Source organism: Diabrotica virgifera, chromosome 2 (assembly GCF_917563875.1).
Source record: "Diabrotica virgifera virgifera chromosome 2, PGI_DIABVI_V3a".
Classification (NCBI taxonomy): domain Eukaryota; kingdom Metazoa; phylum Arthropoda; class Insecta; order Coleoptera; family Chrysomelidae; genus Diabrotica; species Diabrotica virgifera.
The window spans coordinates 6,474,176-6,501,128 of NC_065444.1; the positions used below are offsets into that span (position 1 = coordinate 6,474,176).

General features: G+C 32.9%; 2 protein-coding genes across 3 annotated transcripts; one reads left to right on the forward strand and one right to left on the reverse strand.

Moving 5' to 3' along the window:
• Positions 1-6,309: 6,309 nt before the first annotated feature.
• LOC114324670 (serine/threonine-protein phosphatase 2A regulatory subunit B'' subunit gamma) lies at positions 6,310-9,837 on the reverse strand. The gene is made up of 3 exons (XM_028272533.2): positions 9,556-9,837; positions 8,456-9,494; positions 6,310-6,578 (listed from the first exon to the last, which is right to left on the reverse strand). Exons 1-3 carry the CDS (start codon positions 9,596-9,598, stop codon positions 6,350-6,352), a joined length of 1,311 nt encoding a protein of 436 aa, XP_028128334.1. The 5' UTR covers positions 9,599-9,837; the 3' UTR covers positions 6,310-6,349.
• A 323-nt stretch (positions 9,838-10,160) lies between these two features.
• LOC114324671 (XK-related protein 7-like) lies at positions 10,161-25,191 on the forward strand. 2 transcript variants are annotated; one of them, XM_028272535.2, is made up of 6 exons: positions 10,161-10,490; positions 12,716-13,153; positions 15,528-16,030; positions 18,503-18,746; positions 20,599-20,822; positions 21,966-25,191. In XM_028272535.2, exons 2-6 carry the CDS (start codon positions 12,739-12,741, stop codon positions 22,323-22,325), a joined length of 1,746 nt encoding a protein of 581 aa, XP_028128336.1. In that variant the 5' UTR covers positions 10,161-10,490; positions 12,716-12,738; the 3' UTR covers positions 22,326-25,191. The 2 variants fall into 2 exon arrangements, with proteins under 2 accessions (XP_028128336.1, XP_028128335.1); XM_028272534.2 differs by having other exon boundaries at positions 10,161-10,413.
• The last annotated feature ends 1,762 nt before the right edge of the window (positions 25,192-26,953 follow it).

A 26,953-nucleotide genomic window follows, 5' to 3' on the forward strand; every position in this document is an offset into this window, starting at 1 on the left:
TCTATATTCAGTAGTATAAACATTAACATAATTATTTATACAGGGTGTCCAAAAAAAATTTTTAATTAAATTTATTGATATAAAAAGAAGAATGTATGTATTTTATTTAATTCAAAATACATGTTACTGCTCTCTGAAAACAGAAAAATGTTTATTTAAAAAATAATCATTATTAAGTACACACAATTTTCCTTAAATTAAATGTTCAAACTGTCAAGAGGCAGGTGGGTGGCTGCATTAATATTGAATTTAAACTTTTTGTCTGTTCTCTGAAAGCAGTAAAATGTATTTTAAATTAAATAAATTACATACATTCTTCTTTTTATGTCAATAAATTTAATAAAAAAAATTTTTGTACACCCTGTATAAATAATTATGTTAATGTTTATACCACTAAATAGAGAATTGAATTACCTTTCAGATGAGCTATCACACGACCCCTATCCTCATTTAGAAATATCATCGATGACGTCATCACGCCCAGATGGGTGACGTCACTAGTATGATATATATGCCAAAAAGTCGTAATTTAAAAATAAAAATTGACCTGTTACGGGATTTTTTCTAATATCGTCCATTCTCGAGAAAATGAATTTATTCCAACCTTTACGTGCTCACTGTATACAGGGACTGGTCCGATAATTCTTGGTAATAAACTAATAAAGAAACCACAAACTTGAATACATTTCAGGGTATTATTGATTAGTTTTACATATTATTTTGTTTTCCGAGATAGGAATAAAAATAGTTACTTGGAATATTAAAGCTTTATAGTAAGCAAATGATGCCACTATAGTATTGGGACCGTGCAAGTTCGGCAAAGCGACCCCTATTTCCAAGGGCGCCCATATAAAAATTTTTAGGGGGGGGCCCAAACGTGAAGATGTTACACATTACATTTTGTATATTTCGGATGACAATAGACTCTCTCTATAACGAACACGGATATAACGAGGTTTCGCTTATAACGAGGTACACTAGGTGTCCCATGAAATTCCTATTGAACTATAACGCTCTATAACGAGGCATATTTGGTTACAACGAGGAAAACTGAAATCGAAGAATACGTGTCTTTACCTGTTTTTAGCGTTGTAATGGTCATAAATAAATAAATGGTTCAACTGCCTGTACATAGAAATGCCCAACATCTGTCTTATTATCGAGGCCAGTGCTGTAATAAACTCGGCCACCTGTAATAAACTTCTGCCTGTTTATCGACCGATATTGAATATTATAGGAAATTTACAATTTATGACGGCGAAGTCTCATTGTTCACTGTTCAGGTTGACCATCAACACCTAATAAACTACGTAAGAGGCATCAAAACTTTTCAATATTATTGTTGTTTGATATAACGAGATCCGCTTATAACAAGATAATTAGTCCACCATTTCAGTTCTCATTATAGAGGTAGTCTACTGTAGTTTAAACCACCCAAAAAACCTAGTTTGAACCCTGTTGTGAGAAATTATTCATACATTTAAATACTAGACCAAGTTTTTAAATGGAAATGTCATGGGTACCACAAAAGTTGCGCCTCTCTTTAAAACCCGTTTGAAAAGAATACAATGCTTGCAAAGCCCTGCCTTCAACTTTGGCGAGTAGACTAACCATGAGTATGTGTCGAACCAAGTTTTTACTTTAAAATTTTAAAAAGGAGCCCCCTTTATGTTTGCAGATTTAGAATCCTTATAAAAAATAAGTCACATATATTCCAAACATTTTTAGAATCGTTGATAGATGGTGCAAATAAATCGCATTTTCCGATTATAGCGCCATCCTTCAACAATTCTAAAAAAAGTTTCGAATAAATGTTACTTATTTTTTGAGGAAAAAACTCAATCTGCAATAAAAACGGGGGTTCCTATTTAAGATTTTAAAGTTAACTCTCACACCCCACCTCCAGAGTGTGGAATGAAAAATTATGTTTGGTGTTATTCTATAGATTTTTGAAAAATATTAAACACGTGTTTTTTAGTTTTTCATTTGGAAGTATATTTCTCGAGATATTAGACCGTTTCTATAATTTTGCTATGGTATCACGATATATCGTTTTTTCCGATTATAGCGCTATCTATCCACAATTCGCAAAATGGCTCGAATAAAATTTGCTTATTTTTACAAGGAAAATCCAAATCTGCAACAAAAATTAGCGATTCCATTTAAGATTTTAAATTTACTCCCCGCTCCACACACAGGGGTTGAAGTGGTGGACTTGTTTAGTGTCATCGCATAGATTTTTGAGAAATATTTAACACATATTTTTCAGTTTTTCGATCCGATGTTCATTTCGCGAATTATTCGACCTTTCCGCTACTTTTGGGACACCCTGTATATAAAACTCATTCGTCATGAAAGATCACCTGTTTTTCATTTAAATAAAATTGTTCTGTTCATCATAATGTACACTTTAAAAATAATCTACTTACTAAAAAATACTTTTGCAAACTAAAATTTGACTATGTTCAATAAATTTTAAAAATTATTTTTCAATATGAATTTATTTTCACTTATGAAGATGGTTCTATTCGGTGTACATAAAACTTAATATAGAAAACAAATATACATAATCACTTCACAGATTTTACACTTTATCTTTATAGTGCCAGTTCTCAAAGACAAATGGCTCATTAGTGATTATCAGTCAGAGATCGGATTTCTTGCTGATATCAGTTTCTTTGCAGTATTATAAATGATTCATTTAATTTGTAATTTTGGGTGTCGATTACAGTATATATTATGTTCCCACTTCCCACGTTTCTAATCTCTTTTAATGTTTTCGTTAATAGCATACCGTGACTGTGCGAAATGTGTATTATGCACATTCCATATAGACCGCTGTCGCAGACACACAGACACACAGATTTTCTGTTAAACTATTAATTACCCAATATGTGAATTTTTTTATTAATAAATATGTTGTTTCCAATTTATCTCTTAAAATTATCCAATAATTTTTTGACAAAAATAAGTTTATGTAATATAAATTTAATTTTTGTTCTTTTCCGAAAAGCTAGGGGGGCCACGCCCCCCCCCTGCCCGTGTGTATGGGCGCCTATGCCTATTTCTACGCTCTATACTAAAATTCGCACTTTTAATTATATTGGCCAATTATATTAGTCCTGGTTACTGGATAATTGTCAAGGCCATAGTCCAAAAAAATAATAAGAAGAAAAAATAAGATTCAGGTTATGTTATGAAAACATCAACAATTGTATGTAGTAAATAAAATTAGATTAAAATGCAGTACTGCAAGCAAAATAAAATTAATTAAATTTACCTTTATATAATAATTGCATATCATATCAATATTGTGGAGCAATATATAATTTTTCTGCTTCATTGACAGAAGGTATGAAATATACGTCAATTTGACAATTTCAATTGACAATATGAATTATTTAAGATCGTTGCAATATTTCTCCGCGACTCGCGCAGGGTCGTTTCTCGTTTCCCCTTCCAAGTACTTGCACAGTTGCACACCGCGGATACGGTCTGCCCGATAATAGCGTGCGGTCTGCCGATCGTAATTTGAAAATTCCTAGAGGATTTAGGCCAACTAATGAAATGCAAGAAAACTCTTGTAGAAAGCAATATTTATTCACCAGTAATAAACATTTGGAAGAGAATAAATTTAAAATGATAGGAGAAAATTTATATGTAACCTAATTATTTAAAAAACGATACAGTCTATAGTTATCTATTATTAAAAAAATCATGAACCTTAATTTAAGAGAGAAAAGCAGTCAATGATTCTAGCTTAAAAATGTCATGCAGGCGGATTCTTAAATCCTAAACAAGGATTTAAAAATATACCCTATCTATATACTTGTCTGACATCCCTTAACTATGCGAGAAACAGGTCCTCTTCAGCTTCATTTTTTCGCAAAATCCTCCAGCAGTAGTCGTCCAAATGAGACTGGAAATGTGTACGTGACACTCCTCGCATTTTCTTCATGATGCGGATCTTTTCATTTAACCACGACCACTTGATCCCTTGTGGTGCGCTCTTGATACAAGATTTATGTAGTGCCTTTGGTGGTTCACCGTCCGATGTTCGAATCCCAGTCGATTGAGGCTTGCATAAGCAGACCGTTCATCAGAATGAATCGGAACTGTGCAACTGCCATTTGGTTAACTGAACGGAACTGCTGCAACTGCCATTTGGTTAATGGGGAGTCAATATAGTCACCCTGTCTCTTCGCTAGACGAAAACAATAACAGTCTGATCCATTTTTCAACCTGAACACCCAAGAGCCGTCGATTCGGGCTCCGTGATTCCGTTGGTTTCCACTTCAGTATTAATAGGGAGAAAAGCTCTTCTAGCTACCCCTAAAATCAGGTGGCTTAAACGCATGAAGTAATACAGAGGATGTTCCATTACCCAGGGCATCCAAAGTAACGTTAAGTACAACGCCTCCCCATTCGGTATGTCCTTCGATGGGGAGGGGTTGTGGTATAGCTTGGGTGTCAGATAGGTACCACTCCATTACGGAGTGTGACCTGTTTGATCTTCGGACATGTGGGTCCCACTGTTCCATTGGAACACACATGTCCCCCGGGGCTGGGGTGGTACGAGTATGTATGTGTGTCTACTTCCGCAGCATGCGTCCTCGGACCAGTGAATCTCGCCTCATCAATTTGAATGGGGCTCTCGTTTGTTCTTATCATCGGGTCTTTTCTCGATACAACGGTTGTACAAACTACTCGGCACATATACCAGTCGGTACCGTATTCGCTGACTTCCCAGTTTGAATGTGCATGTGTCTCGGACCCGTGTCCCGCGCACTGTGAACACTCAGCCTGACACGAATCCATGCCATGCGCAGTGAAATGAACTGTCATGGTTAATGGAATATATTTCACGAAGAAAAACACTATTTCCAAAATATCGCACAAAGACAGCTTCGAATTGATTCTGTTGTGAGATCGATGGAATGAAAAAATTCATTACCCTGATGAACGGACCGTGTTACTTGGAAGCCCGTAATGATACCTAAACAAAAGACAATTTTTCAAACGACTTGACTCATGCAGGAACTGCAGATTAATAGTGCGGATGGAAGAGTGTTAAGAACCGATGTTGAAATAAAGCAAATCTCTATACAGACAGAGCCATGGTTCGCTCAGGCAGCTGTATGTAAAAATTCTTAGGTTTCCTTTATTAAACATATCCATTGTAAATGTGAGTGAAAAAAATTGTTAGGGCTGACTTTTTCTGATCAATACAGCATAAAAGATGAATGATTAAAATAAAAAGACAAAAGACAGATAAGAGAAATTGACATACATAAATAACATTAAGGCCATCGGTACATAATTCGCAAATATTTTACGGCTATCCCTACTTTTTCTGTCTTTACACTGCAAATTACGTGTAGTAAAATTCTCACTGGTATGGATATGTAAACTTAACTTGACAATGTCGTCATTTTAAAGATGGCTCTTGAATGTTCTTGGATAACTGTTACTTGTATAATTAATTACCGTAATTATTAATTCAGTTAATTAATATGATCATTTGTTCACTAACTATGTATTCAGTGATTGTAATAATTTATCTACTGTACAACAAAAACTAATACCTAATCAATCGAGAAAAGAGGAAAAGTGATATTTTAATAATATATTGTTACTATGAAACGCTTACAATTTTGAACATCTTTAACAACAAAATACTTGGATCACTGAATATATCTTGGTGTATTCTCTGCACGGATCTTCCATAAATAATAAATAACTTTTTATTAAGTTCACGTCTTAAATCAATTAATTATCAAATACACTATCAATATTATCTATTTAATCAACAACTCCAGATATTCCCGATGCCATGTCAAATATTTAAAATTGTCACTGTCTGACTGACAATATTCTATTCAACTGAGTGCGTTGTATGACAAACATAGATTTTAAAAATATTACCACCGACATCGTGTTCATTTTTTCGAATCCTGAAAAAACCAATAAATATTTTTGAAAAATTTAAACGCAGAATGAAAGACTAAATTATTACCGAGGGCCGAAAGTCCCTTAGAATAAATAAAAAGTTTATTTTGAATGAGATATTTGAAATTAAAAATCACACTAAATTTTCTCTTAGTTTTTCACCCCTGTAACTTATTAAAATAAACATTATAGAAGTTCTCAGGGACTTTCGGCCCTCGTTAATAACGTAATCTTTCATTCTGCGTTTAAATATTTCAACAATACTTATTAGTTTTCTCAGGATTCGAAAAAAATGAATCCCATTTGAATAGCATTGGAGCAGAAACTACGTACCCATCCCCTTAAATAAAAATACGATAATAATATGAAAACCATTTACTATATAAAAGTATAATATACATTAATCCTGTGAAGGGTCTGGAGAAACAGATTCACGATTCTCATATGCCCAAAAACCATGGAATTCTATTAAAATATTAACAAATGTTTCCCCATGACCACAGGCTAAGAGGTCATCAAGAGTAATCTTTTCAGGATCTCTGGGTCGCACCATATCAAACAGTTCATCTTTAACATCTTCAAAAGATACTGGTTCTGCTCCATGTGCCTTCATTTGATCTTGGATTGCCCTGAAAAGATTTATCAGTTTTAGTTATATGTATTAAAAATTTATAAAATCTACATACCATTAGACTTCTGCTATCTGGACAATAAATGTCTTTTTAAATAATACAAATTTGGAATCTTGGCAAATGAAGCACATAAAATCTGCTTAAGGTCTTAAGGTCTGGAAATTAACCAAGGAAAAGCAAAATATCTAATCTGCTCTAGAAGAAAAGATATCGTGACAAGAGAAATCAAGATAGAAAACTACATTTTTGAAAGAGTTTAACAATTTAAATATTGTGAATGGTAAAAATAAAAAAATATGAAAAAAATATTTTTAAGAAACGCTTTTCTTTAGTTACGAGTGACTAAAATTAAACATATTATAAAAAAATCAACTAAAAAGCAAAAAATAAAAAAAATTGAAAAAACTTAACACATTCGTCAAAGAAAAGCGTGGCGCGTCTTCATCGAATAAAAGGTTTCCGCACCACGCTTTTCTTTAACGAATGTGTTAGATTTTTTCAATTTTTTTTTATTTTTTGCTTTTTAGTTGACTTTTTTATATGTTACTCACTCGTAACTAAAGAAAAGCGTTTCTTAAAAATATTTTTTTTTTATATTTTATTTTTTAGTTTTTAGTCTTATACTTTTCAAACATTAAAATATATCGTCATGTTTATTAAAATATGTATAAAACATATGATGTACAAACATGAAAAGTAGTCGGAATCAGTTAAAAATTTGAAACTTTATTGTTTATTTATGAAGCATAACGTAAACAATTAACGTAAAAAGTGAAATTATGTATAGTTCATATAATTAGCTACAATATGTAAAAGTTTCAAGTTTCTTCATTGTAAAAAACAAGAGAATTTAAGCATTTTCCGTTAAAATCGTTTTTTTATTTAAACAATTATCTAATAAACAAAAAAAAATTTATTGACTATTCGTGTATTGTTCCCGCGAATGCATATGTCTGCAAATTTTTAGTCATTTGCATTAAAGAAAAGGCAGTCAAATTAACGTCCAAAGATGTGACCCAAACGATTGAACTAAAGAAAAGCATTTAATTAATTAATACGACAAAACGAATTCTAATGTTAATTGTAGCACAAAACGTCTCTACCGGTGGTTTTTCTAAGGTTACGATAAAAACACGAATTTTTTGAATTCGAGTTTTGGTTGAAGTTTTGTTTCGTATCGTATTGAAATTTGACACGAATAAACGCCGATTTATATATAAACAAATATATGAGCGTTCAAAATTTGAAACTTTATTGTTTATTTATGAAGCATAACGTAAATAATTAACGTAAAAAGTGAAATTATGTATAGTTCATATCATTAGCTACAATCCGTAAAAGTTTCAAGTTTCTACATTGTAAAAACAAGAGAATTTAAGCATATTCCATTAAAATCCTTTTTTTTTAACGATTAATAAACATAAAAAAATTTTTTATTGACTATTCGTGTATTTTTCCCGCAAATGCATATGTCTGCAAATTTTCATTCATGAAGAAAAGTCAGTCAAATTAACATCTAAAGATTTAATGCAAACTATTGAAGTAAAGAAAAGTGTTTAATAAGAGACATGAAGAAGTAACTAGCGAATACTAGCAGGCAAAAAAAATGTACTCAAGATATTATAGGCTAATGAAGGGAAAGAACTAATCCAGAAATACAAAACTGAAAATATATAGAGTTGCAATCAGACCAGTATTTACATACACAGCTGAGAAAATGTGCCTCATATGAGAGATTTCAAAATCATGAAAATGAGAAACTGGAGAGAACTCTGCACATAGCAAAATGAGTGGAAGACAACGTAACGAAAGCCAAGTCATACAACAAGCTTTGCCACCATTAAAAATGATAATTATTAACCAAAAAAGATTACCTAAAGAAATATTTCAGTGTAAAAGCATCCAGATATCCACATTTCTTGATATCCAATATTCTGAACAAATATGCCAATGCTTGTGGTTCATTTCTATTCTCTAATGCAAGCACCAAGTCCAGATACGTCCTGTAATCCATTTCTCCCCCATAAGTCAAACAAGTCTGAAACACGCTATCCAAAAAAGGTTGCGTAAGTGTCCCCGATCCATACCCGGCAAACTCAGCCTTACTTAACAGACCATTATGGTTTCTATCCAAGTTCAAATAATGTCCGTAAATTCTTAATGCAGACGGAGCACTAAACCAATTTTGTTCTTGTAATTCTTTGCTGAGCTCTTGATCTCCTAAGTCTAACAAATCGTCTAGAAACGAACAGGCTAATATGTCTAAAATTCTTACTCTGCCTGTTCGAACAACACCAAGGAAGAACAAAAATTTCCTCACAGCTGTATAAACGTAAAAAGTATGAAAAGACTTCTCTAATCCTTCTAATTGTGGGAGAGTTGGTAGTAACTCGGTAATATAGTTTTCTAAATCTACTTCCGTAAGATATCCTTGGCCAGTAGCATCATATAACGACAAACCGATTCTAGTTTGATCTAAACAAACTTTTCTCATAACATAGTTAAATAATGACATTATCGATACTCTTCCTTGAGGATCACCTTGTTGTAATTTGGCAAATAATACTGAAGTAAAATACGGCTTGACTTTGGCCCCTGCCAAATTAGCCACTTTCTGAAAGTCTGTGTAACTGATCAATTGTTCTTCTGGATTGCTTTGGTTCTGATCTAAAAGTACCCATAGTTCTTTTAGTTCGTTATTGTCAAGTAGCTGTAAACTCTTTCTCTTAAATAAATTTGATCTGCTTTCCTCCCTTAGTTTGACTCGAAGTGGTTCATGTTCCTTAGGAATCTTATTAAAAAACTTTGGAATTCCTTCGTCTGTTCGGACATCCTTTTTCTTCCATTCACTTAGATATTTCTGAAAATGAGTATCTTCTATCTCCTCAGTATTATCATCAGGTTTTTGTTTATCTAAAAAATCGAATTTCAAAAAACATAATTATAGTTTTATACTATCTAATAATAAAAATACCTGCAATCCTTTTTAATTTTTGTTTTAAACTATCCAAATTCATTTTCGAAATGTAAAAATAAGGACATTTAATTAAATGTTTTTTATTATTGTTTTGGTTTGGTTACCCAGGTATTTTTTTCTAGTTGACGTGTCGGTGGAAACTTCAAAACATTTTTAAAAGAACCAATGGCAAACTGATAATATCCATACTTTTAAATGAAATACAACTGTTATTTCAATACGATGTAGAACTACCCTTATACTTATACGTTTTTAAAATAGTAATATTTATAAATAACTCATTCATTTTACAATTTGATAAAAGAACTTTATAGTAGAGCATGTATTAAATTAAATAATTTTAATAAGATATTCCAGATAATTTTTATTTTTATATGATATATGTCATTTGTCAAATTCGTAAAAAGTAATTTTTTAAATAAAGAATATTAAATGAAACAATCGAAAATCGCTATAATTTACTCAGGAAATTAATTTAATTTTAATTAAAATACCATTATAGTAGTAAAAAGATGTGCCAAATCTCTTTGTATTTTTAAAATCTGTTATTTGACTTTTGTTACATCTTGCGGTGTCTATAATATTAAGCCGTGGCTTAGCACATTCCAAGTAGTGACAGGTGGTTGACAAAGTTACTGTTTGCGCCACAACATTCAACAAGTATTTTGCCAAAAATTATATAAATTTTAAAATGTTTCTATAAGTTTATATGGAAAATACAATTTTGTCGTATTGCACTATGTCCCAGAATTGTTCGGTTTCTTTGTACAGGACTTTGATCGTTTTTTAAAGGGATTTAAAGATGAAAGGAGGTTAGGAATGTGGAAAGTAGCCCAGAAAAATACTGGAGGGCAAGTGAGTAAATGTAAATAGGGGTTGATTTTCTTGCCTTGATTATGTTATCAATGACGAATATTAGAAATTCCAGAGATGTATGTATCTAATATACTTAGACTAATTTACTTTTGCATCTTTTACAATGTTTTTCTGCAAATAATTGGTTGTCCTTTAAGTGCCGTCTCTTGGCTATCATTATCACTATCTTTACTCTATCTACCGCTGCTCTGAAGAGTTCTATATAACTGCATTTAAACCAGTCCCTTAAATTCTTCAACCATGACACTCCCCTTCTTCCTATACTCCTTCCTCTGCTTATTTATCTTTCCCTGTTTTATCAGTCTTAGCATTTGTATATCGCTGTCCCCTAATTATGTGTCCCAGATATTGTAACTTTCTTATTTTTATTGTGTTTATGATTTCATATTCTTTGCCCATTTCTTTTAATACTTCCGTGTTCGTTTTCTTCTGTGTCCATGCTATTCTAAACATCCTCCTGTAACACCACATTTCAAATGACTGTAGCTTATTTATGTGTTCTTGCTTCAATGTTCAGCTTTCAAGTCCATATTGCAGATTCGAGAACATGTAGCATCCCAAAGCTCTTACTCTCAGTTCTAATCGAAGGTCTTTGTTGCAGAGAATTGTTTTCATTTTTACAAACGCAATTCTTGTTATTTCTATCCAGTAGTGGGAGCACGCAAAATAGAATTCTATTTTAGTGATGTCACATTGCCTAGCAACCGTCGATTCTCGTATTGTGAAATTCGTTTTGTGACGTCAGCAAAATAGAATTCTGTTTTGCGTGCTACCACTACTGTCTAAAATCATTATTGTGATGTAATCATTATTGTCTGAAATCTTGGTCCCTAGGTTGTATTTATCAACCATTTCTCTAGAACATTTTCCATATCGTCGGTATACTACGAAAACCAGATAAATATCGAAATACTGAAATCAACAAAAAACCTTTTTAAAGTTTAGTGCTTTATTTTGAATTAAGCGTACTAGTTGTGTTTGATATTCGATATTATCGATATACTACTTAAAGATGCATATATCAGAAATAATATTCTATCATTAGTTTGAAATAGTTAAGAGACCTAGCTGATTAAACCTAAATTTAAGATTGAGGTGCGATCGCTTACCTGGTTTTACCTGTAAATCAAAATAAATCACACTGTATTAAAGACACTTATCACCTTTTTACTGAATATGGTAGATATACAGCAGTAGAAATATATTGTTGTCCGGCAAATATATATGTGCGCTTAGTTGGTTTTACATGCAACAGAACTTTGATTTTATGGAAGTAAGTAGTGATATATTGTTTTATTTGAAAATGAAAAGTTGGTTAGGTGTAACTTATTTGTTTATTACACAAATTATCTGCTGAATGGTAAGTCTTATCAATTATTGGGTTTTACCTGTATGTAGAGCGTAAAAAGCTGAACATTTTGGTTTACTTAACTCAATATTTTAAAATTTGTCATTTATCTGGTTTTTGCAGTATACCGACGATATGTATGTTTGTTTGTATATTTGTTTTCTTAGTTATTATCACGTATGTGGTCTTTTTGTATTCATTTTTGTCCGTATTTTTCACAGAAACTGTCAGCAGAGCTTGTTGCTAGCTTGCCATAATCACAGTGTCATCTGCACATCTTATGTTGTTAACACATTCACTTACACTACTGCATATGACGTCACTTACTCCATAACAAGATGTGGCTACATGTGAAGCGTGTCCGTGAATGTGTTAATAGATCTTCTGTTAATTATTATTCCTTCACTTTGAGATAGTAATGCTTCTTTAGAAATAGCTTCACTTTATAGGTACATTAAATTAATAGTAATGGAGACATACATTCCTGCCTAACTCCTCTCCTGATTTCAATTTCTGGATTAAGTTTGTTATCTATTACAATTTGTGCTCTTTGATTCCAGTAAAGATTTGTAATTATTCGTAAGTCCCTTTTGTTTGTTTTTGTCTTTAGAATTTGGACTAATTTGTCATGTTTTACTTTGTCAATTGCTTTTTCAAAATCAATGTAACAAACATGCATATTCATATCCATGCATCTTTGAGCTATCACATTATAAGCAAATAATGCCTCTCTGGTTCTTAGTCCATCATCGATTTCTTCTTCCAGTTTTTTATTTATACGACCAAGTATTATTTTCAAGCATAATTTGAGAATATGAGTTATTAATGATATTGTTCTATATTGACTGCAATCTTTAGCTTTTGTATTTTTAGGGACAGAATAACAGGTGGATAGTAAGCACCATATTAATAGTTTTTTTTTTTGTATTTCAGCATGAGGTGATGTATTTAGAGACATGGCAGAATTCTTGCCACTATGCGACTTGCTCTTCAACGTAGTCTCCCTTGCAGCATATTTCTGTGATCTGGTATTTGATATCCTGGTTGTATATGCTCTCTATGAAAAGGGCTTAATGGTGCTCTTTTCTCAATGCCTGGCAGCCATAATTATTAGTATAGTTGTCTCCCAAATTCTGTCAATGCACTGGTATCTACAATGTACTGGCAAAACAAGTACCCATTGGCAGAAATGGATTGTGATAATACTGCATATTTTGCAACTGGGCGTTTTATGGCGATATGCTCGACTCCTTGTACCTGTTCAGTTAGCTAGTGTTAAGCGTGAAGTTAGAGACTTGTGTATTTTAAGAATTGTGCACGGGTTCTTACAAGCTGCCCCAATGTTGCTTCTACAACTCACATTGTTACCAGGTAAGTAACTTATATTATGTCTAGTTATGAGGTAATTAACACATTCGCTGCCACTGACACCAAAAGGCGTTTTGTGCTACTTGAGTTAAGTGCAGCTGACATGTTTTGGCGTTCATAACCTGTGAAATTATTTCTTTTAACTCATTATGTGCAGTTAGGCCAAAGTAAATCAACAGAACTACCTAATTGTTTTGGTGTACCACAAGGCAGTGTACTTGGAGCATTATTATTTATTATTTTCATCAGTGATGTAAATTATGTTGAGGGTCTGGAATTTATTAGTCATTTTGCAGATGACACATTAATTGTATGCAGTGGTGATGATATTGTGGAGGTTGTTAGAAGGATGCAGTGGTTGTTAAAAAGAATTGAGATATTTTTGGATGCTAACAAGTTAAAACTTAATGCGAGTAAAACAAAGTCAATGATAGTCTCTTGTCGATATAAATTAAATAATATAAGTATAGAAAATTTGAAACTAAAAGTTAATAATGAATGCATCGAATGGGTCAATGAAATTAAATATCTTGGATTTATACTGGATAACACACTCTCTTTGAAACCTCATTTTCAATATATTTGCAAGAAAATATCTAAAAAATTATTTTTCTTTAATAGAATTAGCAAAGATCTATCACTATTTTCAAGGATCACTGTATTTAGAAGTATAATTCAGCCCCATTTTGACTACTGTTCAAGTGTTTAAGTGTTTTATATTTAGGTGATAATGGATCAATTCAATTATTGCAAATTTTGTATAACAGGTATGAGAACAATTCTTCGATGCAATTGCTACACACCAATTGAGATGATGTATTCTACTTTAGGTTGGTTTTCAGTTCAACAAAGGCTTTACTACCTTACTATGGTTTTCCTTTTTTAAATTAAAAAAAGGAATGTTGCCTGCACATTTTAATGAATATGTTACATTGAGGGGTCAAGTTCATTCATATACCACAAGAAATATTGAAGATTTTGACATTCAAAAAGCTAATAAACATAGTACAATGACATCCTTGTTTTACAAATGTATGAATGAATTTAACCATCTTCCCCCCAGTGTTAAGAATGCAGTGACAGTTAAAATTTTTAAAAAATTACTGAAAACATATATTTTACCTGGATAAAAAATAATTTTTAATAAGTCTGTATGTGTTGTATATTGCATGTATTGTATATTGTATGTTACATTTAATTAAGCAAATTCATATTTAATATTGTTAGTAGGGTTTCTATTTCAATAAAGAATTTCAATTTCAGAATGATACAAAGAAAATACAGAACTACAACAAACTTATTGTAAGATACTTTTCAGTCATTTTTAACACATTCACGGACACGCTTCACATATAGCCGCATCTTCTTATAGAGTAAGTGACTTCATATGCAGTCGTGTCTCTGAATGTGTTAAACAAACTAATTTTGGAGTCAAAAATTAAATAGGGTTCTTTTCGTATTGGCTCCATATGAAAGTGACTGGATATAAGTGGCAGCGAATGTGTTAAGAAGGATTACTTTGCCAACTTTAAAGCCATAACATTTAAATATTTAAAAAACGAGGTTTTTGAAAAGATAAAATTGTGACTGAAATATTTGTTTTATTTACTTATATCAAAAACGAGCTGTTTATATCAAAACTTTGCAAGCAATCTCCTGCTTTTGCTTGTTCTTAGAGAATTGCAAATATATCATAATTTGGTTATAACAGTGGAGTAAACTTGCCTGCGGTTGGACCAATTACAAACAAGCATTACAGCGCGGTAAATTTGAATCACTCCTATTGGTTTTAAAACAAACTACAGCAATTTACTTTCATACTTCTTATACTGTGCAGTAGAATGAACCATTAGCCGTTTAGTATCTAGAGACAATGCAAAATAGTCGTGAATTTGTGAAATATACTTTAGTATAGCAAAGGAAGTATAAGAAAATGATGAAAAGATTGTCAATTGTATAATACAATAAGGTTATGAAAAAAGTTCCATACTCACAATCTTACTTTGTTTATTGTTGGTAAAAAGGCTACTGCTTTCGGGGCATACAATTTTTTTTCTATCAAACAAAAACTTCTGTATTGGTGGCCTGATGATGGGACAAACATTTGTAAGTCCCAAAATCAGTACAGCCCACCAAACATGGTTGAAAGTGTGAAAGTAACCTCGCCCATGATGCGCATTTGTCATATGAAGGACCTCGCACTGACTGTCCAGTTAATATCTACTGTTCTCACTTCATTGTTTGCGCAGGCAATAAGAATTTCACACTTTCAGCTTTGTTTGGCATACTGTAGCCGTGTAGCCTACCAACAATAAACAAACTAAGATTGTGAATATCAATCTTTTTTTATAACCTTATTGAGATATTTCTCTTTTAGGAGTGGAAGGTGGTCCCCAAACGGATCTAATAAAAGTATCCTCAGCTCTCTCCCTGTTTTCAATATGTTGGGCACTAGCTTCATTCAGCAAACACATACAAAGCATCGACCGCTTAGTACTGACATGGCTGGGTGTAGTGTCCCAACTCTTATGGAGAGGAGGCACTGTAACAGCACGTGCCTTAGCCCTGTCAGCCTATGCAGCTAGTTACAATTCTTGGGTATTTTTAGTACTGGCCCTCCACTGGGCATGCATGTTCCTGTGGTTACTCTCGCCTAGAAGTCCGTTCCATGGACAGAGAGGAAGCAAACTGGGAGTATGTGCCCTTATAGCAGCTATTTATATTTTGGCTTATATAAATCTTCAAGATAAGCCGCACCGAAGAACAATGGGGATATTTTATGTAGTTATGTTACTTGAGAATTGTATGTTGGTAGGGGCTTGGGTAGCAGCTGTGTGGCACGTAAGGCCTCCACATTGGGAATTGGTGCCAATCTTAACAGTAAGTTTATTTTTCGTTATTAATATGGTTTGTCTTTTTAGTTTTGCATATAGCCGCTTAGAGGGCGCCACCACTAAAACCTTCTGATACAAATGTAACCTCGATCTTTTGTTGACATAAATCCAGAATTACATGGCGATAAAACAAGTCGTGTAGATACAGTGAATTTTTGAAATTAGCAAGTCAGTCGAAAAATGGATCTTAGCTGAGAACATTTTTCGGAGAGGCTTATCCTAACAGCAATGTCTATCTGAAATGGTTTCTGTGTTTGGGAATGAAACATCGCACCAGTCAACTATTTCCTGCTGGTATTGCGAATTTCAACGTGATCGCTTCAGTCTCATCAACAAATCCAGGCCAGGTCCACCTAAAACAGCAGTCACACAGCAAAATGTTAGTGTGGTTCGTCAGCTAATTAAGGATGACCGCCGTGTAACATACCAGGAGAGAGAGGCATCTTTGGGCATTTCAAAGACCTTGATTCAAAATATCCTACATGAACAACTGGGTGTTACTAAGTTGGTTTCCCGTTGGATCTTTCATTTGCTCACAGAAGAGCAAAAAACCGTTCAACAAAGGAAGCTCAAAAAAACGTTTATTGGGACCATGCAAGTTCGGCAAAGCGACACTTATTTCTACGCTCTTCAACTTTATTAGCACTTTTAATTATATTGGCCAATTATATTAGTCCTGGTTAGTGGATAATTGTCAAGGCCATAGTCCAAAACATAATAAGAAGAAAAAATAAGATTCAGGTTATGTTATTAAAACATAAACAATTGTATGTAGTAAATAAAATTAGTTATTAAAATGCAGTACTGCAAGCAAAATACAATTAATTAAATTTATCTTTATATAATAATTGCATATCATATCAGTATTGTGGAGCAACATATAATTTTTCTTCTTCAATGACAGTAGATATGAAATGTACGTCAATTTGACAATTTCAATTGACAATATGAATTATTTAAGAAAGTTGAAATATTTCTCCGCTATTCGCGCACGATCGTTTCTCAATTCCCTTCCAAGTACTTGCACACCGCGAATAGTATTATTAGTGGCGATGAAGCTTGGTTTTATTCCTACAGACCGGAAAATAAACTGCAATCCACTGTGTAGGTGTTTCACGATTAGGAAAACACAACAAAAGTGATCTGTTATCGAAGTGTGTCAAAGAAAGTGGTCAACAATCTGGTCACGTGGCAACAATTGCTTTAGAAGATCGCAATGCTCCATACTTTTGTTCCTTCTGCTATTCTTGCCTTTATCTCCCCTTCCTCATGTCCCTTTTCATCTAATTTTTGCACACAAGTAAGTAAATTTTATCTCCAATGTGAAATTGTCTTCTTTTTCTTTATCTGCTTTTCCCATTATCATGTATTTTGTCTTTTCCCTTTGCTTTTTTTATTATAGTGTTCATTAATTTTTTTAGTTATTTCTTACTTCTAGTTAATACTGTTAGATCGTCTGTGATGGCCATTTTAAAAGATTGTTTCCTGCATATATTTATTTTGCTGTTTTTGGTTATTCCTTCCATTACCAGATTAAGAAGAATCGCTGATAGTGGGTCTCCTTGTCGTAATTGTTCCTTCCGTTGTTTTAAAATTGTTTGATTTACGACTCTTCCATGCTATTTTGTTTGTTTTTTTATGCATAGTCATTTTTACTATCCTGACTACTTTACTTGTCTTCCTGCATTCTCCTCAATTCTCTGTATTCTTGTCTTCATTCTTTGTTCTTATTTTTCTAATGGCTTCTGATACTTTTTGGCATTCCTCATCATACCATTCTTTTGTTTTGAGTTTTCTATTGCGGTTTCTTTATTCGTGTTTAAAATTGCTTATTATGTCCATGTCCTACAAGAAGAAAAAGAAGAGAATGGCTGAACTGTCAACCTGCATTATTTATTCGCGGTGTGCAAGTACTTGGAAGGGAATTGAGAAACGATCGTTCGCGAATAGCGGAAAAATGTTGCAAATGTATTAAATAATTCATATTGTCAATTCAAATTGTCAAATTGACGTACATTCATATCTACTGTCATTGAAGAAGAAAAATTATATGTTGCTTCACAATATTGATATTATATGCAATTATTATATAAAGGTAAATTTAATTAATTGTATTTTGCTTGCAGTACTGCATTTTATTTACCACATACAATTGTTTACGTTTTAATAACATAACCTGAATCTTATTTTTTCTACTTATTATTTTTTTGGACTATGGCCTTGACAATTATCCAGTAACCAGGACTAATATAATTGGCCAATATAATTAAAAGTGCGAATAAAGTTGCAGAGCGTAGAAATAGGTGTCGCTTTACCGAATTGGCACGCTCCCAATACGTAAAATCCACGACCTACAAGTTTTCTCTTGACTCGGTATAATTTGGTATTTTGGATTAAGTTATACACTTGTAATAGCCACCAGTATTTCATGGTAGATTATAATAATAATGTTTTTCAGGTATCCTTATTTGCTGCAGGCATAATATTTATGCTTGTGTATTACAAGTTTTTCCATGTGAAACGTCTCATGGAGAAACCGTCCCATCCACCTGGTGTGTTCAATTGCCGTTTTAGTAGTCCCTCTGCTTCTGCTCTGTATCGAAAAAAGAAGAAACCAACTACTTTTGTACCGCCTCCCGGTTTAGGTCCAGTCACCGTTCCATTCTGGAGACGACCCCTACCATCTTCAAGTGAAAATGAAGGTATGTACTTAATTGTCCATTTTATTATAGATATGTATGTAGGATTCGTTAAAGACAATCGTAATAAAAGTCCGTGTGATGTTTAACAGTTTTAATTAATAAAATAGACAACTAAAATTATAGATACTATTAAATTGACGAAATGTAAAAGTGTTTGTGTATTTGCGACTAAAATTTTACGAGTTCTCACAAAAGAAAATGTATTTGAAATAATCGCGTTTATCTACTTAATATATGACCGGCTTGTCAATATATAAGTACGTCTTAAACTGCGCGTCCTTTCGATTATTGCCAAAGACAACGTTTTTCCTCAGAATCTCAAAATCGACTGCCTCTCGCTCGCACTCCTACGCTAAAACAAATTCTCTTACATCTAATCTCGCTTTTTCCGTTTTCCCCTGGGAACCAACCTATTAAAATTGGATCAAAGTATGTACCGACTTTTTCCAATAAACGACAACTATTAAAATTAGTCAAGGCGGCTACTTATGTTTATCTTGCGTCTCAGATAACTCCGATTCCAAATCCCCAAGCCGATCCGCACATGTGTTCTTATGCGTGAGACTCTTATTTCGTTTTCGTAATAATAATAATTAAGAAAAATTATATACAGGAGTCTTAAAAATTAAGGTAAAATATTTACAATTCTACATGTATATAAATGACTAAAATTGTTTTCACGAATCCCCAGCTGTTCATAGGTATAGGTGCTGTAAGAAATATAGTTGAATGTAGAACGATATAGCAGAACAGTAGTACCGTATATGGTCGCTAGAGCATATTATAATTTGTTAAATTGTCGTGTGTAGAAATTCAATAAGTTTATTTTTTTTGTATAAAAATCTTCGAAATACTGCAGCTGCAAGCGTTGTCAAGCATATTTTATACTTTTCTCAATATCTTTCTCTTGAATGTCTTTATACTATATGTTGCCGAAACTATAAAAACTGTTTACCTAGTTTGATGCCTTACTTACTTACTCCGTGGCGTTACAACCCTTCGTGGGTTTTAGCCGACTCGACAACATGCCTACACTGTGCTCTATCTTGAGCAACCTCTATCCAATTCTCCACGCCCATAGTGTTCAGGTCTCCCACACTAGCCTTACTGTTCTTTGGTCAGAATGTCTTCTGAGGTACTCTGTCCATTGGAGTCTTCGGGACTTTATTTCTTTTATGATGTTGGTGTCTTGGTAAAGTTCTTCGAGCTCATTGTCAGTTCTTATCCTATATTGTCTTGATGCTTCATCCAGCACAGGCCCAAAGATCTTCCTTGGGATTTTTTTTCCCAAACACGTAGTCCCTCTTCGTTTGCCTTTGTTATCGTCCACGTTTCGCTACCATACATCACAATGGGTCGTATGATTGTATTATACACTGGTATCTTCGTACGTCTTGTTAGTTGTTTGGATTTTATAAGGTTTTGGAGGGCAAAAGTTTTGTTTATTTCTTGTGATCCGTCATTGTCTTCAGTTATTGTTGTTCCAAGATACTTAAACACTCTAACGCGCTCAAAGTTAAAGTTATCGATGGTGATGTTCTGGCCGATTCTGTCTCTGCTTTGACTATTGCGGCTCATATACATATTATATTTCGTCTTATTTTCGTTGATTAGGAACCCTATCTTCTCTGGTTCCTTCTTGAACCTCACGAAAGTCTCCTTCATCCTTAATCGGGTGTTTCCTATTAAATCGATATCGTCTGCAAATGCTAATAGTAAGTTTGGGTTTGGTCCTTCTCGATGAAATACTGTATTTGGTTTTTCGATTCTTTGATGCTTCTTGGTTAAGTCATGCTTAAGTCTTAGTTTGATGTCAATGTCTTAAAATTGTTGTCATTTTATTATTTTGCAGGAAGCAGTGTAGGTTCCCGAGTGAACATCCACCAAAAACTTCAGGAGAAAAAACAGAAACAGTTGGCGGAACTCAAAATAATCGAAGAAGAAATAAAGCAGGGTAAATTAGTTGGTCCAGAAGGAGCAGAATTCGACGATAGACAACCGATACCAAGAGCCAAACGCCACGTTGAGCCTCAACTGTTTAGTTTGTCATCACTGAATAATTTGGCGAATTATGGGGTAAGTATTGTGATTTATATACAATGCTAGTCAAAAATCTCCTTCTCCCTCTTATCTTTTGAACGGTATACTTATAATAGTGAAATTTGGAAGGAGCAAATAAATGGATGTAGGCTTCTCAACTAGTCTTAACAAAATGTTAATATTGTCGGGTGCTGTAGCGTAAACCTTAGATTTCAATTACCCCTACAGAAAAAAAATCTAATGGTGTGAGGTACGGTAACCGAGCTGAACATTATATCGAGCCTTGCGCCCAATCCATCTACCACGATATTCTTCATCTAGACCACGTCTTACTGCTAGGGCCTCGACTGTAGATGATGCTTTATGACAAAAAGGTGGAGGGTACTACAACAAAATCCAATTTTTTACGATCCATATTCTATAAATCTCTTTTTCTTGTAATAAACTGATATGATACCTTAGAAGGTATAAATTAACTATTTCTAGGCTTGTTAAAAGCAATAATAATTTTAAGTAAGATATATTAACCTTCCGATGACCAACCTTTTTTTTGTTACACGGATGACCAACGGGGGTAAAAAATGACCCCAGGTCAAAAATGACCTATAATGAATGATTTCAGCATTTAAATCTTCATCTAACAATACATCCTCGTTTTCTGATACTATTTCATCTTCCTATATCATCATAAAAATCGCTAGCAGTAACAATTTCCTGTAACTCAGCCTCAGTAAGATATTTGCGGGCCATATCTTATATGTACACAAAATACTAAGAAACTATAATAATATACGCCAGGAAATAATAATAATAACTGTAGCAGACAGGAATGTCATGATTCGTACATAACAGGCACCACAGTCTAAAAATAGATTTTGATAACGCGCAGTGTAAAACTACTTGGAATTCCACATAATAGACGGTATTTTACTAAACATCAACTTCAGAATATATTTTTTATTCGTTAAATATAGGGAATTTTTTTTATTTCAAAATATGAGGATATCTAGAATGATATTAAAGTCAAATAAAAAGATTATGAGTTAAAAATTGAAAATACTTTTGAATTTATTAAAAAAACATAGGCTGGGGTCCAAATTTACCCCCCTTGGTCATCCGAAGGTTAATGTCAATCAATCGTAAAATAACAAAAATACCAATTTGACTTCTTACTTTCAGATCATAACCCGTAGGCCACCCCCAAGAGCACCCAGAAGCAGAACCCCCGAACTTCTTCTGGCTCCCAGATACCTCTATTGCGAATGTACAATCCCCGAACCGGAAATAGTAGAAGTTCCCGTCCCACACACGTCCTCCGATTTGGAGAGCCAAGTCTCTTTGCCACGTTCCTACACACTACCCCGAGAATTCAAATATTACAGAAGGCAAAGAGTGGGAAGACCTATTCAACCGATTCCTTCCACTAATAGTAGTGATGGAGATGTAGATAGTGGAGACGACGAATCAGACTGTAATCCTCCTCCTCCTACGGTTGTAAGGCCACTGAGGAGGCATTTTAGGCACGAAACTAAATTATAGTCAGATAACTATGAACAAAATACGATTGAGGGTTGTGGTAAGTGACATAAAACATTCATTTTGATAGAAAAATGTCCACTACAAAATAACACCATTCTCTAATAATTAAAGGACACATTTTTGTACCTCGTTTCTTTCTTAACACGTTCGTTGCCTATCTTGAACAAGCGCCACTTGGCTGGTACCACGTACTTAAATCATTTATTTAGTAACAAAACTATTGACGTCACTTATCGGTACCTACGGTACCTTTGATAAAACTTTCGTGACGCTACTCGTACGTCATGGACATCGAACGTGTTAAACAGTGACATTTAACAATGTCAACAGGTATGGTCCTTTTCATGAGCATTTTTCAGTGCGTTACAAATGATAGAAAAAAAGTTAAGTCCATGATAACACACATTTATAACATTTATTCTAGCATGACATTTTAGTTAAATCTGACAGTTGTCACACATTTTATTTGTAATTTGGTATAAAAACAAATTAATTGTGTTTGTTACATTTATAAAATGGTATTTTCTTTGTCTTGTAAATTGTACAGATTATATTCGTAGATATATTATATAATTCGTAACTAATTTTTTTTCGATTATAGCGCCATCTATCGACAACTAGAATAAATGTTATAAATGTTTGTAATCACCGACGGCGACGTGCCTTTTTTCAGTCACATACAATTTAATGCGTTAGAAAGAAATCGAAAAAGTGTGACGCACTGAAAGATGCTCATGAGAAAAAGATTATTTAAATATACGTGTGTTTAAATGAAACACATCTTTGGTCAGGTTAGCCTTGTAAACAATTGTAATCATTAAACTGACATTCTGAAACGTCAGTTGTTTGTAAGCGACACACTGATTAGTTCATATCATTTGTATTTGACTGTGATTTTAAGTATTGTGACTTAAAAATAGCGTCTTTTTTTAACAATCTGTCCAAATATAATCATCATGCGGTATTTCGAAGTATGTACTACATTCTGTCAGTGGCGTATCCAGGGGAGGGCGATCGCCCCCCCCCCCTCTGAAAGCAAGTTATACAGTATGTCCCCGTAAGTTGTATCCATATGGGAAACTTTTCTATTATTAATTTTATGAAAAAAAGTTATTATTCATAAAAAGCTCTGCATGGTCCAAAAACTAAGATTTAACCATCAAATATCAATTTTTTTTTAATATTATACGAGGTATGTCAAAAAGTTTGAACTTCACTCAAGAGTAAAGTAGTTTTATTTTTCACAATATTGAAAATTGTTATTATGAAAAGTTTTTTGGAATTACAAAATATATTCTAGTATGCAATTACATCCTTCTAATTGAAAAAAATTTTTTTTTGAAAAATTATGGATAACTAACATTATTTTCAGTTATTTCAATTCAGATAACTCTTTTATTATTAATTTTACGAAAAAAAGTGATCCTTAATTAAAAGTTCTGCATGGTCTAAAACCTAAAATACAAACATCTTATGTCAAATTTTATCAATTTTATACGAGGTATGTCAAAAAATATGAATTTCGCTCAAGAGTAAAATACGTTTATTTTTCACAATATCGAAAATTGTTATTATGAAAAGTTATTTAGAATTAAAAACTATGTTTCAGTATATATTTACATTCATTTAAATGAAATATTCTGAACTATAAAGGTACTTAACTTTTGATCTAAATTTATCTTTTTTGACATACCTCGTATAAAATTGATAAAATTTGATATAAGATGTCACTTTGTAGTCAACGTTGGCCTAAGATGGTTGATTAAGTTTCTTGATAGAGTTTCACCATGTTCCCGGAGGTTATATCTTTTAACATCGGCGTTTAGCCTGATCAATACTACTTCAACATAATGTAGATTGAATTATAATTGAACCATTGTTTGGTTCTGGGACTATTTAGTAAGTATTTGAATTCACTGATGATGGACTGATAGGTCCGAAAACGTTCTCAATTGGACATATTGTATTCAATCCACTGGGATTTTTTAAAAATTTTAATAAACATACCAATTACATAGAAGTGATTTTTATTTCATGTTAGAGTTTTTTAACTACAATGGTATACAGCTAGCCTAGGGAACTACCCCCTTTTTAGTTTTAAGTATGTATTTATTTCTTCTTCTAAAGGTTTATATGCCTGCTTTATAGATTGTGAAAAGGCGTTTGACAGACTAAATAAAGGCACGACCAACTCATGACAATTTTGAAAGAAAAGCAAATAGACAAGCGAGATATAAGAAAACCACAACCAGACAGCGCACATAAAAATAGATAACATAATCGAAGAACATCAAAATTAAAAAAAGGGGTACGGCAAGGTCGCATTCTCTCTACATTGAGAGTTGCAGAGAATATTCCATAAAGTCTATACAACAAGTTTACATTATAGCTTATGATCTTGGATAAAACAAATATTGATGGCTAAAATATGGGACGCGTATATAAATATAAATACCTTGGAACTATAATAAATGTGTTCAACATTAAACGTTGCCTGAATTAACCCAAAAACAACTACAAAATGAGGTTAGTCTACAAAATGAGAATGTTATGTCACTTAACCAAAAATTTAACCCACATCTTGAAGTGTCCAACTCAATCCTTCAATTACCCTATTATTTATTTGTAAAGCCTTAATAATTGTGTCTTAAATATTGCAAAAGACTTAAGAATTTAGATATTTCTGGCTTCTATTGGCCTATCTATTGTGATTGTAAACTTTTTATATATATATGATTTAATAGTTTTTTTATGATATATTAAAATTTTTATAGAACTTTTTGTACTTTTTATATACATTTTATTGTATTTTTGTATTATTTATTTCTGTAAATCTAATATACTTTTATACATATATTTTATAAGACATCTGTGTTTTTATTACCCTTTTTCATTGTATGTATACCTAGATGTTATCAAGAACATATACATACAGGGGATTTTCATAGATTGTCATTTGTTTCGAGCAACTGTCATATGTTGTATAATCTGTGTATAATATTAACGTTGACTGATAAATTATACTGGAAGATACGAAACTAAATGAGCGTTTATGTACGACACCAGTGGTTTTAGAAATAGATGGCGTTAGCAGCTTTCTAGGTGCGAGATTGAATTTACCTGAGACAACGATGAGACGTATTCAGGTAGCTTTGGTTATCGGAATTTGGGGTCGGTCGGGTCGATCGGATTAAAACAAAAATTATTTAATTCTTTTGATGCGTTTAAATTTGAGTTCTCATTCAACGATAACAATGGCAATCTTTAAAATAATTATTGGAGTGTACCTATGTATTACTTTCTAAACTCGTTTTTAAATTAGCAAGAATAATTTTGTAGTTGTAATTTGTCTTCTAATTTGAATTCTTGAAACAAATCATTAAATATTCTAAAGTTTATTTAATAATTTTATATAATATATATAATAATATAATTTATTTAATAAAAAATTTATTTAACGAGAAAAATACTCACTCGGTGATTTTAGATATTGTACATTTCTTATTTGCCTCATAATCTCGATAAAAAAATAGGTAGTTATTTTCGTTAATTACAGTCTCTTCTGATAATTGTATATTTTGTTTGGAGATATTGCAAACGTATTTACTTAAATGAAATTGACTTAGTAACCCGCTCGGCCACTTTAAACTCTTCGAGAGAAAAATGGTAAGGACTCATGAATGGTTGCAATCGCGATTTCCAACAATTTCTTCCAAGTTTTTTCGTGCCGTTGATATTTTCCGAGTTAGGGGGAAAATAGTGACTAAGTATAATTATTGAATTATTTATTATTAACTTTACTTCTTAAAGGTGCCGTGTATTTCTGCCTAGGCGTCCACCGTGCATTGTATTGTCAGGTGAGATATTAGATAGTCACGATTACATTATTCTATTAAGAGTAATTTCATTAATATCATTTGGCGAATATTAACCAGCCATGACATCTTTTTCTAGACCTCTCTTACCCTCTATATTTCCTTCGAGTTCCAGTTGCCGACAAGTATATCGTTCTCCTCGCAATATGTCCCTAAGTATGTCCATGATATTTTAAGCATTCGGTGCAGGCACCTCATTTCAAAGACTTCAAGTTTGTTAGTGGAGCTGGCCTTTATTATCCATGCTTTCATTACATACAAGAGAACAAGCCAAACGTAACACTTTAGCGTATTGTACAGTAGAAAAAATGAAAGAATACCCATGAACGAACATAAAAAACACGCTGTATTTTCCTGTCACCGTGTCACACAAAAAATTGGCCAGCACGGGTACATGTAATAATTATTATTACATGTACTTGCGCTGGGCAATTTTCTTTGCGACATGATGACAGGAAAATACAGCGTGTTTTATATGTTCGTTCATGGGTATTCTTTCATTTTTCCGACTGTATCTCAGGTTGAAACCCAAATTTCAGTGAACAGTCTTAGAGTTTGGACGTCGACATCCCATTGTTTATGAGAGATATTTTTCATTAAGTTGAGCCTGTTTGAGCTGACAGTCGGAGTGAGTGTATATTGTCTTACCAAGATAGACGATTATCCAGTTTTATTCCCAAGAAGTTAATCAATTATGAATAATTTATTGTAAACTCTTTAGGAACTACTTATTAACTTTTGCTCTCAGAACGA

Coding starts and splice junctions, on each gene's coding strand:
- LOC114324670 (XM_028272533.2), bottom strand. CDS start 9,598: ATGAATTTGGATAGTTTAAAACAAAAATTAAAAAGGATTGCAG. Junction 9,495..9,555: donor AAAATTAAAAAGGATTGCAG/GTATTTTTATTA, acceptor TCGATTTTTTAG/ATAAACAAAAACCTGATGAT. Junction 6,579..8,455: donor ACACTGAAATATTTCTTTAG/GTAATCTTTTTT, acceptor AAATCTTTTCAG/GGCAATCCAAGATCAAATGA.
- LOC114324671 (XM_028272535.2), top strand. CDS start 12,739: ATGGCAGAATTCTTGCCACTATGCGACTTGCTCTTCAACGTAGTCTCC. Junction 13,154..15,527: donor ACAACTCACATTGTTACCAG/GTAAGTAACTTA, acceptor TTTCTCTTTTAG/GAGTGGAAGGTGGTCCCCAA. Junction 20,823..21,965: donor ATAATTTGGCGAATTATGGG/GTAAGTATTGTG, acceptor TCTTACTTTCAG/ATCATAACCCGTAGGCCACC.